Source organism: Populus euphratica, unplaced genomic scaffold (genome assembly GCF_000495115.2).
Source record: "Populus euphratica unplaced genomic scaffold, PopEup_1.0 scaffold149.1, whole genome shotgun sequence".
NCBI lineage: Eukaryota > Viridiplantae > Streptophyta > Magnoliopsida > Malpighiales > Salicaceae > Populus > Populus euphratica.
This window is the reverse complement of record NW_011499946.1, coordinates 658,735-671,345: the sequence shown is the minus strand read 5'-3', so window position 1 is coordinate 671,345 and position 12,611 is coordinate 658,735. Positions and strand designations below refer to the sequence as shown.

At 36.2% G+C, this 12,611-nt stretch overlaps 2 protein-coding genes and 1 pseudogene across 2 annotated transcripts; 2 read left to right on the top strand and 1 right to left on the bottom strand.

Annotated features, from left to right (window-relative positions):
- Positions 1-1,437: 1,437 nt before the first annotated feature.
- Positions 1,438-5,489, top strand: LOC105137603 (Leucine-rich repeat protein kinase family protein). Its single transcript, XM_011043402.1, has 4 exons — positions 1,438-2,217; positions 2,897-3,157; positions 3,257-4,123; positions 4,530-5,489. Exons 1-4 carry the CDS (start codon positions 1,794-1,796, stop codon positions 5,009-5,011), a joined length of 2,034 nt encoding a protein of 677 aa, XP_011041704.1. The 5' UTR covers positions 1,438-1,793; the 3' UTR covers positions 5,012-5,489.
- Positions 5,490-8,290: 2,801 nt separating this feature from the next.
- Positions 8,291-10,684, top strand: LOC105137634 (aldose 1-epimerase-like; annotated as a pseudogene).
- On the bottom strand, positions 10,606-11,477 carry LOC105137602 (uncharacterized). The gene is made up of 2 exons (XM_011043401.1): positions 11,374-11,477; positions 10,606-11,287 (listed from the first exon to the last, which is right to left on the bottom strand). Exons 1-2 carry the CDS (start codon positions 11,428-11,430, stop codon positions 10,688-10,690), a joined length of 657 nt encoding a protein of 218 aa, XP_011041703.1. The 5' UTR covers positions 11,431-11,477; the 3' UTR covers positions 10,606-10,687.
- Between the last annotated feature and the right edge of the window lie 1,134 nt (positions 11,478-12,611).

Genomic DNA, 12,611 nt, shown 5'->3' with positions numbered 1-12,611 from the left:
TATCATCTTGGTAAATAGCCATTCATTTCTTGGATCAAAAACAAATTCTCCAGATTTCCATGGTTAAATTTAATAATTTATAGTTTTTTGAAATTAATTCTGATTAGGTTAAACTTAATACTAATTTGTCAAAGCGTGCTTGAGAATGCCATTAATTAAATGTTAAAAAAAATTAAGACCAATAATATATAATTTCTAAATTTTGTTTAACCAGCAAATAATAACCCTGGCTACTATTTTACATATATATTTGACTATCAAGGATAGATTTTTACATGGAAGATTGAATGATTAGGAACATTCTCTCATGTTTGCTAATCATTTACATTATTTTCCTCCCCATGCGCGTTAATCACTTCCAATAATTATGCTATCACTGTTCGGACTTTGCAATTTGATTGTAGAGTGCCTTTTTGTAATCACAGCATATATAATTTTTTTGAGTGTGTTTTATGATAAAAAATATTTTTTGATATTCTTAAATAAAAAATAAATTTTAAAAATAAAAATATTATTTTAATATATTTTAAAATACAAATATTTTAAAAAGCAACAACTATTCTAATTAAAAAAAATTAAAATGCATATTGCTGTAGAAAAGAAACATCTATTTCTTCCTTGAATCATTACTTATTTTAAATTCAAGAAAAAGAGTTTCTTAACGTTAAGATCTGATCATTAATGAAGTGCACTGCACAGTATATAATATTTAGAAGCATGTATTTTATTTTTTTACACGGTGCACCGCACAACCACATAAACAAAGACACTATAAAATTAATGTCTAAGTATTCTGATTTAAAAGTCAGCTCGGTGATTAATATATATATATATATTTCTGCATTAATCATTACAATTTATATCTTAAATTGAACCATTATAAGTGAAATTTGTAAGGATCCTTCAATCTTGATGTGTGCAGACTCTCTTTGATCAAGAAAAAAATAATTTCAGTCTTAAGGTATAAAATGAAACAACTGTAATGGGGTTTAAGTCATGAGAATATGGTTTTTAAAAAATTAATTTTTATTAAAAATATTATTTTAATATATTTTAATATAAAAAATATTTTAAAAAATAACTATAATCATATTACTAAACAGACTTAAAGTATTGATGAAAAGTAACTCTCAAGAGTTTATTGATGAAATTTAAAAATTTTAAAAATTATTTTTAAAAATGTTATTTAAAAATTATTAAAATAATATTTTTTTTATTTTTAAAAATTTATTTTTAATATTATTATATAAAAATATAAAAAAACAAATTATTTTCAAAAACAATTTTAAAATTCTTTACTGGTACCACCATAGAAAAGCTAAGTGTGTCCCTCTCTCATGACAACATGTTCTTGACCAGCAGAAAGGAATGATGAACACAATTGTGACCAATCACAACTGGAAGGCAACTGAGCCTCCATAAAATCCCATGCTCATTCAAAAAAGTCAGGCAATCAAACGGCCAGAAATCAAAATCACAAACTTTCATATCTTTTTGAATTTTCCTATACAGTACAACACTCTTCCATTAAATAAGCATGGATATCCCTGCCACCTTTGTCTCTTCCTTGCCATGCCCAATACACTGAAACAGGATAATATATAGAACTCAAATGCCAAAAGAGCGTGTGTGAGAGAGAAGTCAGACACTTTTGCTTTGTTGCAATGTAAAAACAAACACAAACTGTCAAGTAAAGGGACAAAAAAAAGAAGGGGCTCAAAACCAGACCAAAGGTCCAAAACCCCTGTTAAAGAAGGTCATCTTCTAACATTTTGAGCTAGAAAAATCAAGAAATGGGTTTTGCTGTTTTTCTCTTAGGTTTCTTTCTTTTACTGTCAAAGCCAAATTGGGTTCTTGCAAATACTGAGATCAGGGCACTCATGGATATGAAAGCTGCTTTAGACCCAGAAAACAGGTACCTCACTTCATGGACCATTAATGGCAGCCCATGTGATGGTTCATTTGAAGGTGTTGCTTGTAATGAGAAGGGTCAAGTAGCTAATATTTCACTACAAGGAAAAGGGCTTTACGGGAAGGTGTCTCCTGCTATTGCTGGGTTAAGACACTTGACTGGTTTGTATTTGCATTTCAACTCCTTGTATGGAGATGTACCAAGAGAAATAGCTAACTTGACTGAGCTAAGTGATTTGTACTTGAATGTGAATAATCTGTCCGGGGAGATACCTCCTGAGATTGGAAACATGGCCAATTTGCAAGGTTAGTTGTTTATTTTGTGTAAATATTTGGGCTTTACTATGTTTTTAGCTAGTTTTTCTTTGAGAAAACCTCCTTGGTTACTCTCTTGTTTGAAAAAATTTGAAAGTTATTTGTTATGTTCTGCTCCTAACTGTCATTGTCTCTTTGTGATATTCTTTTCTATTACTATCTGTCTCTGTCCACGACATAGCTTTTCTTTCCCTTTAACTGAATATATGCAGTTTATAAGTTTTCTGAAGGTGTTTCAAGAAACATAAAAGATAGATAATAATGCCTCTCAATTTTTCCTCATACAGATATCCTTGTCTTGAACTAATTATGAAATGCCCCTTTTCTTGGAAATCAGAACCATGTGAACTTAAGATTCAATTTTTTTTTCAAATTTCTGATCTAGAGCTTATTTACTAGAAAAGTTCCATTTTTTTATTTCCCTTTTCCTATGACTCCAAAAGCTTGGAACTCTTTTGATTTATGCTTCTGCAAGTTCACTCATATGAGTTCATGAAAAGCTTGAACATATTGTTTGATTGTGTGTTGGCTTCTGCAACTATACTAACATCTTTCTTCTAGCAAAATATCAAAACTTGGTGATCATTCTCATGTTGTCTTATATTGGATAATAGTCTTTTGTCTTATCAACTCTGTCTTTGCTTATCGATTCTTTGTGTTGTCTTTGTAGTTTTGCAGCTTTGTTATAACCAGTTCACAGGAAGTATACCTACTGAGATGGGGTCCTTGGAGAAGCTTACTGTTCTTACTTTGCAGTCAAATCATCTCACTGGAGCAATTCCTGCGAGTTTAGGGGGTTTGGGGATGTTAATGAGGCTAGATTTGAGCTACAATCACTTGTTTGGTTCAATTCCAACAAAAGTAGCCGATGCTCCTCTGCTTGAATTTCTAGATATCCGAAATAATACACTCTCTGGCAATGTACCTCTAGGTATTAATCTTTATCAATCACAGTGCTTTTTTTGTTCTTTTCTGGTTATTGACTTTTTTGATTTGCTGATTTGATGTTGTGCTTACCTGTTTAATGCAGCTCTTAAGAGATTGAATGATGGATTCCTGTATGAAAACAACTTGGGATTGTGTGGAGCTGGGTTTGTGTCTCTGAATGCTTGCAATGCTTCAGAACTTAATCCAAGCAGACCCCAACCCTTTGGAACTGGTGTAAATGGCCAGCCAAGAGAGATCCCAGAAACAGCAAGTTTGCCGTTGCTTTGCAACCAAACTCACTGTTCAAACCCGTCAAAGTCCCATCATGCATCGGCTGCTGTTGCTACAGTTGTCATAACGATTTTACTGGCAGCCATAGGAATTCTGACATTTACTCAGTATCGCCGCCGGAAACAGAAGCTTGCTAGCTCATATGAAGTTTCTGATAGCCGCCTAAGTACTGACCAGGCAAAAGGAGTTTACAGGAAGAATGGCTCTCCTCTAATCAGTCTTGAGTATCCTAATGGATGGGACCCTTTAGCTGATGGCAGGAATTTTAGTGGGAATGCCCAGGATGTCTTCCAAAGTTTCAGGTTCAATTTGGAAGAGGTGGAGACTGCCACACAGTACTTCTCGGAGGTCAATTTGTTGGGTAAGAGTAACTTTTCTGCAACATACCGAGGAATTTTAAGAGACGGGTCTGTTGTTGCTATCAAGAGCATTAGTAAAAACAGCTGCAAGTCAGAGGAGACTGAGTTCTTGAAGGGGTTGAATACTTTGACATCACTGAGGCATGAGAATTTAGTGAGGTTGAGAGGATTCTGCTGTTCAAGGGGCCGAGGGGAGTGCTTTCTCATTTATGATTTTGTTCCCAATGGTAATCTGCTGAGGTATCTTGATGTGAAGGATGGGGATGGTCACGTGCTTGAATGGTCCACCAGAGTTTCAATCGTCAGGGGTATCGCCAAAGGTTAGTTTTTCCTTGTGGTTATTTGTGACTCTTGATTTCTGATCGTTCTATGAAGGTCTAAAAGGATTATTAAAATAAACTATACTAGACCAGAAATTATTACGGAGGAATGGTAATCAAAATGCCCTATGATTTTCATTTCCACTTCGTTTTCTAATCTTTCCTGCCCCCTGCTCGGTGCTGGTGCATTTAATAACATAAACAAGTCAGCTAATGATCTGATTTCTTAACCCAAAAGCTTAGCAAATGATTCATTGTCCTGCTTGACGTGCTATCCTGTCACACAAACAGAAAATTCTGACTAGAAAGCAAACAGAATAGAGGTGTACTCTTTTTATCGTATTGGATTTCAGTGAGAAATTTCTTTTGATCAAGTTTTACCAAGCTTTGTTCATTTCCTGAGCAGGTATAGCATATTTACATGGGTACAAAGCGAACAAACCATCTCTGATCCACCAAAACATCACTGCTGAAAAGGTCCTAATCGACCAGCGATGCAGTCCCTTGCTCGCAGATTCTGGCTTGCAAAACCTTCTTACAAATGACATTGTGTTCTCAGCACTCAAAACCAGTGCTGCCATGGGGTACCTAGCTCCTGAGTACACTACCACAGGCCGGTTCACAGACAAAAGTGACGTGTACGCATTTGGTGTGATAGTTTTCCAAGTTCTCTCGGGGAAGCGAAAAGTGACTAACTTGGTACGTCTTGGAGCAGATGCATGCAGATTCCAAGATTATATTGACCCCAATCTCCATGGCAGATTCTTCGAATATGAAGCAGCTAAGCTTGCAAGAATCGCCTGGCTTTGCACTCACGAGTCTCCCATTGAAAGACCATCTACGGAAGCAGTTGTTCATGAACTAGGTAACTGTAGTAGCTGTCTCTAGTTTCCATGAGTATTTTCTTAGCCGTTGCCTGGGAAGTTTTCAAATATGACATTGCAAGCTGAGAAATGGCAGTGGCGCTAACTACTCACTGAACTTTCGTTCTTAGTTATATTGCGATATCCTCTTGCTGAGGACTGGCTAACTTTGTCGCAAATGTCAATGGATGGCGGTTTCTTGTGGACCGGAGATGGAATATGGTGGGCAATTTTCATTTGTCTTCACCTCATGTTGTTGAAATACTGCTGTAAAGAGGTGATATGCCCCAGGAAAAAATGCTGCAACTCCTATGTATTCTCATCCCCAAGGTCCATACAATTAGCGTTCGTTTTCTATTTTAAAAGAGCCACTGCCCTCATATTGGCTTCGCGAATTGATATATTTGATTTGTGAGACCTAGTACTTGCCTGTGGCAGCCTGTTGGGTTCAGTTAATGAAATGGATTGGTAATATTATTAGTGAATTTGGGATGATTTCTATACGAAAATTGCATGATCCCCAAATAAAACCATGCCTTTAATTTATAAAACTTGGTCTTCCTTTCCCGACAATAAAGGGTATCCTCATATCGACATTTATTAAATTAATTATTTCTAGCTACAAATATTTAAAATAATGAGAACTAATGCAATCATTTTATATACTAGAGTTATTTGAAGTAAGAATGTCAAGGGTTTAACAAATTTATTGGACTTTTCTCTTCTTATGGGCAGGTGATGAGAAGAAAATAGAATAAAGATCTAAAAGGAAACATAAAAAACAATCACAAAATATTAACATAACACACCTTCAGACGAGGTGTGACACCTTGTCTGGAATCTTAGCGCTTAGATGGAGCATAGCTGGTGGTGTGGCGGAAACATGAATTGTTAGGGAAAGGAAGGTGTGGAAGAAGAGGAATAAAGGGAAGTGGTAATGATGGTAGATACGGATCAGACCCTTCATAGCATGGTTTGCAAGCTGATCACACCATTCTTATGGCTCGTGGTTTTGCCCTGCCTCATCAACTCCTGCTCCCGTTGCTGCTGCTAACACTGGAAACCCAGATACGACATTTAGGGTTACACGGGGTGTTGGTTCCAATAAGATGACATGGGGGTGCTGGTCTTGGGACATCTTTATTCCTTGGACTTTATGGCTTGCTAGGTGGAGGCAGCGCATCTGGTTTATTTCGAGCTGGGCTTCCTATATTGGAAGGACAACAATTGCAAAGTGCTGGACCCAAAACCGAAGATGGAAAGAAGATAATTTTTCAGGAATATTTGGCCGTCCAATGATGAAGTTGCTCATGTTGTTCATTCAAGTGTGCTGCCTGATACGTTCAAGGGTACAAATCAGGCAATCACCAAGGGAAATCCCATGTGGAATCAATTATCTGCACTTCAGGCACTCTATATGCTTGGGATTCCAAATCAACATACATACATGAGCCACCATATTTCAAGAGCATGACAATGTCTCCGCCAGGACCTTATGGTGTGAATGATGCTTACTGCTCGCTCATCTTCAGGGACAGTATTAAAGCTGATCACATCTCATCAGCTGGCAGCATCCACAATGATAGTCCTGCTACTAGATACCTCCGTGATGGAACATGGAGTGATTTGGAGGAGGAGGAAGAAGAGGAAGAACATCTTGATGAAGAGGAGTTGGAGGATGATGTTCAATCTGTTGATAGCCTTTCAAGCACACCAAGTGGAGTTGAGACTCCTAATGTTATTGACCCTTGCAAGTAGCAGAGGAAGGAACCTGAAAGGCCTCGGATTTGCTGTTTCTGTTGTTACATGGACTCAATTTTACTTGCTTGAGTTTGATAAAAGATGTGAAGTTGTTGTCATAGGACAGGGGAGTTGGGATGCTTCAGAATTCCGAGAAAAGCTTGAAGAGGAATTATATATGATATGATTAATTTAGAAGAATACCTTGAAGAGGAATTAATGATACATGATATGTTGAACATAAAATAAATAAAATCAAATAAAATAAAATCAAACATCTTTCAAAAACCTTTTTTACCATCTTTGTTTCCATATTGAGATGGAGCGAGAGAACACCAAAGGATTTTTGTTTCCTTGAGATGGAGTGAGAGACTAAAGGATGGTGGTGTGGAGAACTATCTTTGCTATGGGAGTCTGTGATGATGTTTTGGCTATCTGGAAATGCAGCTGTTGTAATGATGCAAAGGCAAATGTTAAAAACAGCATTATCCACCAGAGGTTCTTACAATGTGCTGGTATGTTGCTGGTGTTGGATATTGCTTTCCCCTACTTGTAATCGCATTCATCTGCTTCTAATTAATGCAACATGCGAGGTTTCACAAGAGCGCTGGTCTCGTGTCTCTTGACGACATCTTTTACAGTCCAAATCAGCTTGATGAATCCAAACTAGAACAGCGTCATTTTTTAATTGCAATTTCTTGGTGCTAATCATGATTGCACATCTGGTATTATAAACTGCTTCATGAAATAACCTGTTAGGATTGAAAACATTCCTTCGGATCCCACATTTTCTTTCCCACCATGCTTACTGATACTGGATGGGGGACTGCCATTACTAATCGTCTACAGTTTAGGCAGCCATGACTGGTTATCTGATGTCTAGACAAAGCCATGGTGATCTGTCTACCTTTCTATTTCCTGACCGTCCATGCACCCAGTCGATTCTTCAAACAATACAAATACATTTGCATGTGAAATAATTAAGTTGCCAATGTTAAGAAGATCCAATATGAGTGAAATCTTGCTAGACATCTGAGGAATTTGAAAACATGCTAGAGCTTACAAAGAAGTGGGCACAGCCAATCTTCCAATTATTGCACACCACAACTTGTCCTGAAATGAACTATCTATCACGAAACTGATCCATATATCCTTACATTCATGATTCATGCCAAAAAAAAGGAATAAATTTCTCTCTCTCTATATATATATGTATGGATGTATACTCATCATCATCATGCATGCCTTGATATTAGATCATGTTTACTTCAACCTTCTGACAGAGAAGGTTCCCCAACTTAGGAATCCATCCCAGAATCTATAGCCGGTTGATGAGATCCTCCATCGACATTCTGGAGCACAATTTTTTTCATCACCTTTCAATGCATCAAAAACCAAGAGGACGGCTGAAACTTCTTTTCTTGACATTGTATCATTCCAAGTAAATTTGCACCAATATGCTGTTGTTCCCCACACATCAGGAACAAAAGAAAAGGAAAAAGATTCCCCATAAGGGATATCTTTTATCTTATAGTCAAAGAATATTGTCCTGCAATTAGTTATCATGGTTGCTCTGCTCTCTATTTCGTTGATCACTGTCACATTCTGCACGGGACGTTTCCTGAACCATGACATGAACGCCGAAGCCGGTGAGACTGTAGCCAAAGAGACGATGATCATGTAAACAAGAAACAGGCGAGGAGTCAGCATTCTTTCTTCCGTTATCATTTTAATGATTTTGAACGTGGGATTTACAAATGATATCAATGTTGATCACCTGGGATCCATATATAGAAGTTAGTGGGCACCTAACAAACTCAAGAACAAACTCCATCTCAGATGTTATCAGAATTTCTCATCCTTCAAAGGACACAGCTAAGTATTGAATGTGTAAGACTTGACTTGCCGCCAAAAATAGCAGATATTAATAGCAACTTCTACCACTCTATTAGCTGCATTACGTGTTCATTACTTTTGCACAACTAATTCTTACTAATAGTAAATGAAAGAGATTTTTCATTCATGAATCCTAATTTGGAGGATTATACATCAAAATATTTTAGTTAATTGAGAATCCTAATATCGGCACGTTCCCTTTTGTTACAGTGATAACCAAATATAAAGAAAATGTAAGCAAATCACCGAGTCAAATTTCTAAAAAAAATAAAATGGAATGATAAAATTAAAAAAAGGTTTGCTAAAAAAAAAAGAACAAGAGTTACCATTGAATAAAAGAATGAATTTTGTTGAAACAGGAGGATGTAAAAGTGGATAATGAAGCTATTATAATGAAACATGTTTTGATGATAAAATATGAAAAACAATAAAATACAATAAATACGAGTTAAAATGTAAAATATAATAAATATGAATTGAAATAAAACAAATAATTAAAGAATTTTAGGTAAATCATAACAGGATTATCTTCAAATCTTAACTCTAATCAAGCAAAGAATGAAGACGGGATTTATGAGCTGAGAAAGGGTGATTTCTCAATTAAGGTGACCAATTTTGGAGCAACCCTGCTTCCCGTTGTTCTCCCAGATAAAAATGGTTTGCTTTCATTTCCTTAATTCCTTATTTCGTTTTTTTTTTTTTAATATTATTAATGTTAAAAATACTGATAATGATATAAATGCTCTCTCGTTTTTTATTTTCAGGAAAATTAGAGGACACTGTTCTTGGATTTGATCCAGCTGATGAGTACGAGGTACAACAGCTCTACTACTTTTTCTAGGTATTTTTATTTTATTTTATTTTTCATCAAATATAAAATGGGTCAAGCAATCTTTAATTTATTTCGTAATCAATTTGGAATCAAACAAATAGTGTACTGGTCTTTCTTGGTATTCTCTTCTAGGAGGGTTCTTCGATGGACATGTCATGCTGAAAAGAATGAAGAGTGATGTTCTTGAACCACGATATCCTTTTACTTTCATGCCTTTGCTATGCTATTTTCCCTCCATATTTCATACATTTTACATGGCCCTGAAGGTTTTAGTGAGGCTGTCTGAGATGTAGCTAGTCATAATGGTAAACATACAACATTCACGTACAACAGCTTTGATGGAGAGGAAGGTAATGTTTCTTTCCATGGCTAGAATTCTGTCTCATTTGTATCTGATCTTTGTGCCTTGTATACATGTATGGTGTTTGCATTGATCGGAGAATTTCTTTTCTATAGGTTTTCCTGGTGATGTTTCTGTGTCTGTGAGACATACATGATAGTTCAAGCAAACAAGCTAGCTGTGAGAATGTGGGCTAAGCCTCTAAACAAGCCTACCCCAGTGAACTTGGCACTGCATGCTTACTGAAATCTCGGTGGACACAACAGTGGTGACATCTTCTCTCATACCATCCAGCTTTTTGGATCTGAAGTTACTCCTGTGGATGAAGAACTCATTCCGACAGGAGAAATTGTCAACGTCAAGGATACACCTTATGATTCCCTCCAAGCCAGGGAGATTGGGAGCATGTTCAATCAATTGCCTGATGGATATGACATCACCTATGTGTTAGATGACTTGAATCCTGGACACTTTATGAACGTTGCTGTTGTGCAAGAAATTGTGTCTGGGAGGAAGTTGGAGCTATGGACCAATCAGCCTGGAGTGCAGTTTTATGCAAGTAACATGCTTGACAATGTCCAGGGGAAAGGTGGATGCGTTTATGCTAAGCATGCTGGTATTTGCTTAGAGACGCAAGTATTTCCTGACGCAGTCAATCACCCCTATTTCCCTTCTCGGATTGTTGATCATGGAGAGATTTATCAGAACATCATGATTTATAGGTTCCCTGCTCACCAGAGTTTTTCAGGCTATCCTGCTAGGTTCCCTGGATTTGGTTATTTTTCCTTTTGAACATTTCAGTTCTATCTGTTTTAGCTGTATCTGGTTATTTTCCAGATTTGAAATATGATTTTGATATTTTACATCTTGATGACTCTCTAAATTAGAACTAATTAAGCTTCGATTTGTTTCCCTTGTGGGAATCTGACCCTGAAAACATGCTCTTCGCCGGTACATTTATCTACCTTGACAACCCAATGGCTCCTCTTCCCGCAACCACAGCCATCAGCAATCTTGGCATCTGTAGGAATTCTGGTCACCAGTAATCCTCCTCCAATAGGCAACAACTGTGTTTTTGACCCACCAGATCGCCATGATCTCTTGCTAAATGCATTATACCCCACTATAACAGCTCCGTTTCTTTTCCTGCCTGCTCGTACTGCGCCAAGAATACCATCATGATTCTCAAGGTTACAATCAATAAGCACAAAATCCGCTTCACTATAATGGCTTAATAATAGACTTCGAGCTTCTCCAATAACGAACTCAACATGACAGGCATCACAACCTAGGATTTTTTTAGATAGTTGTAATTCTTGATGACCAGGAAGGATGCAAACTACACGGCCACCAGTTTGATGGGCTGCAGCCACTAGGGCCACTGTGGTTGTGGTGGCAGCATTGGCACATGCTACAACCATTAGTTGTGCATTGTTACCAGCGGCTAATGCTGAAATGAATTCAGCTTCATCTGGCTCGTTTGCCTTTTGACCCTGCATCAAGATCAATTCAAAATCCCAGTTAGGAAATACTGCCAGAGATCATGAACTCAAATTACAAAAAATGTTCGTGGACTTACCATTCTCAGAGTCTTGAGGTATGCATTAGTAGCATTCTCAGCAGACCAGTAACCCATGCTGTTGCTTTTTCTTCTTTTGATTCAGATTTCGGATAGGAGTAGAGGTTTTCTCAAGCTGGATTTTGATGATGTCTTTGTAATACAGATGGAACTATATATATATAGGACTGTCAAGAAACGGTGGTCGGTCAAGAGACTGTCAATCCAACTGGCCCAGTTAAAAATATTATAAGAACAAAAGGATGCATCAACGAAGATAAGCTTCAATGATTTTCGAGACAGAAAATTATGGGCATCTTTTAATTGATCCCAAGCTTCAATAATTCTTTAGGCGAAAAAAAAATTAAAAAAAAAAATAGGCGAGCTTCCCGGGCACCGCCTTTGAAATAATTTAAGCTAATTTGTAGATGATTCTTCCATTTTTAATAAGATCTTAGCTTGATTTTGCAGGCTCTATCATTCAACTGGGAGGGTTAATTCATTGATTAGCTGTTTTGTCCACCATTGTAGTGACATAATTAGACATTTGCGGCAATGTATTAGGTCTGGTTGAGATTTTTTAGGGACTAATCCAACAAGACACCCATGTTAGTCTTGTAAGCAAGCCAGCAAACTTGTACTTATTAATGAAAATCTAATTAATTTATTTTGTTTTAGATTAATTGTCAGAATATGGAGCAAAACAATGCGTAGCTTGTTGATAGTCCTCTTGTGCACGTGCACTCTAAAATCTATAAATTAAGGTCAAAATAAGCTTGATTATTCTGATAAGATATATTAATAATGAGTATTTATTGTTCTACAATAGAAAAGACAACAATAAATATATATTTGATTGAAAAGATAAAAATATTAAATAAATATATGACCAAGTTTTTGAGTGAATTTATATATTTTTAAAATACAAAATACACGAAATATATTTTTTAATTTTTTAATTTTTTATTTTTTATCATGAAATAGTAATGAAATGCTCTAAAGCATATATTATGGCTCAAAGAAAAGAGATTTTTTTTTATATTGAAATCCAAACTTATCACCACAAATTTAAGATATAGCTATTAAATTCCTACTCCAAAATCTGACAACCAATGGCATCTAAGAACTCTTTAACTCTAGAAGTAAAAAATCCCCATAAATATCCTAATTATAATATGAATTAATTATCATACTTTTGATTGGATTAGAAGAGTGGTTGCTTCATCAGAATGCTGCCTGCAGAACCAAAAATAATATAA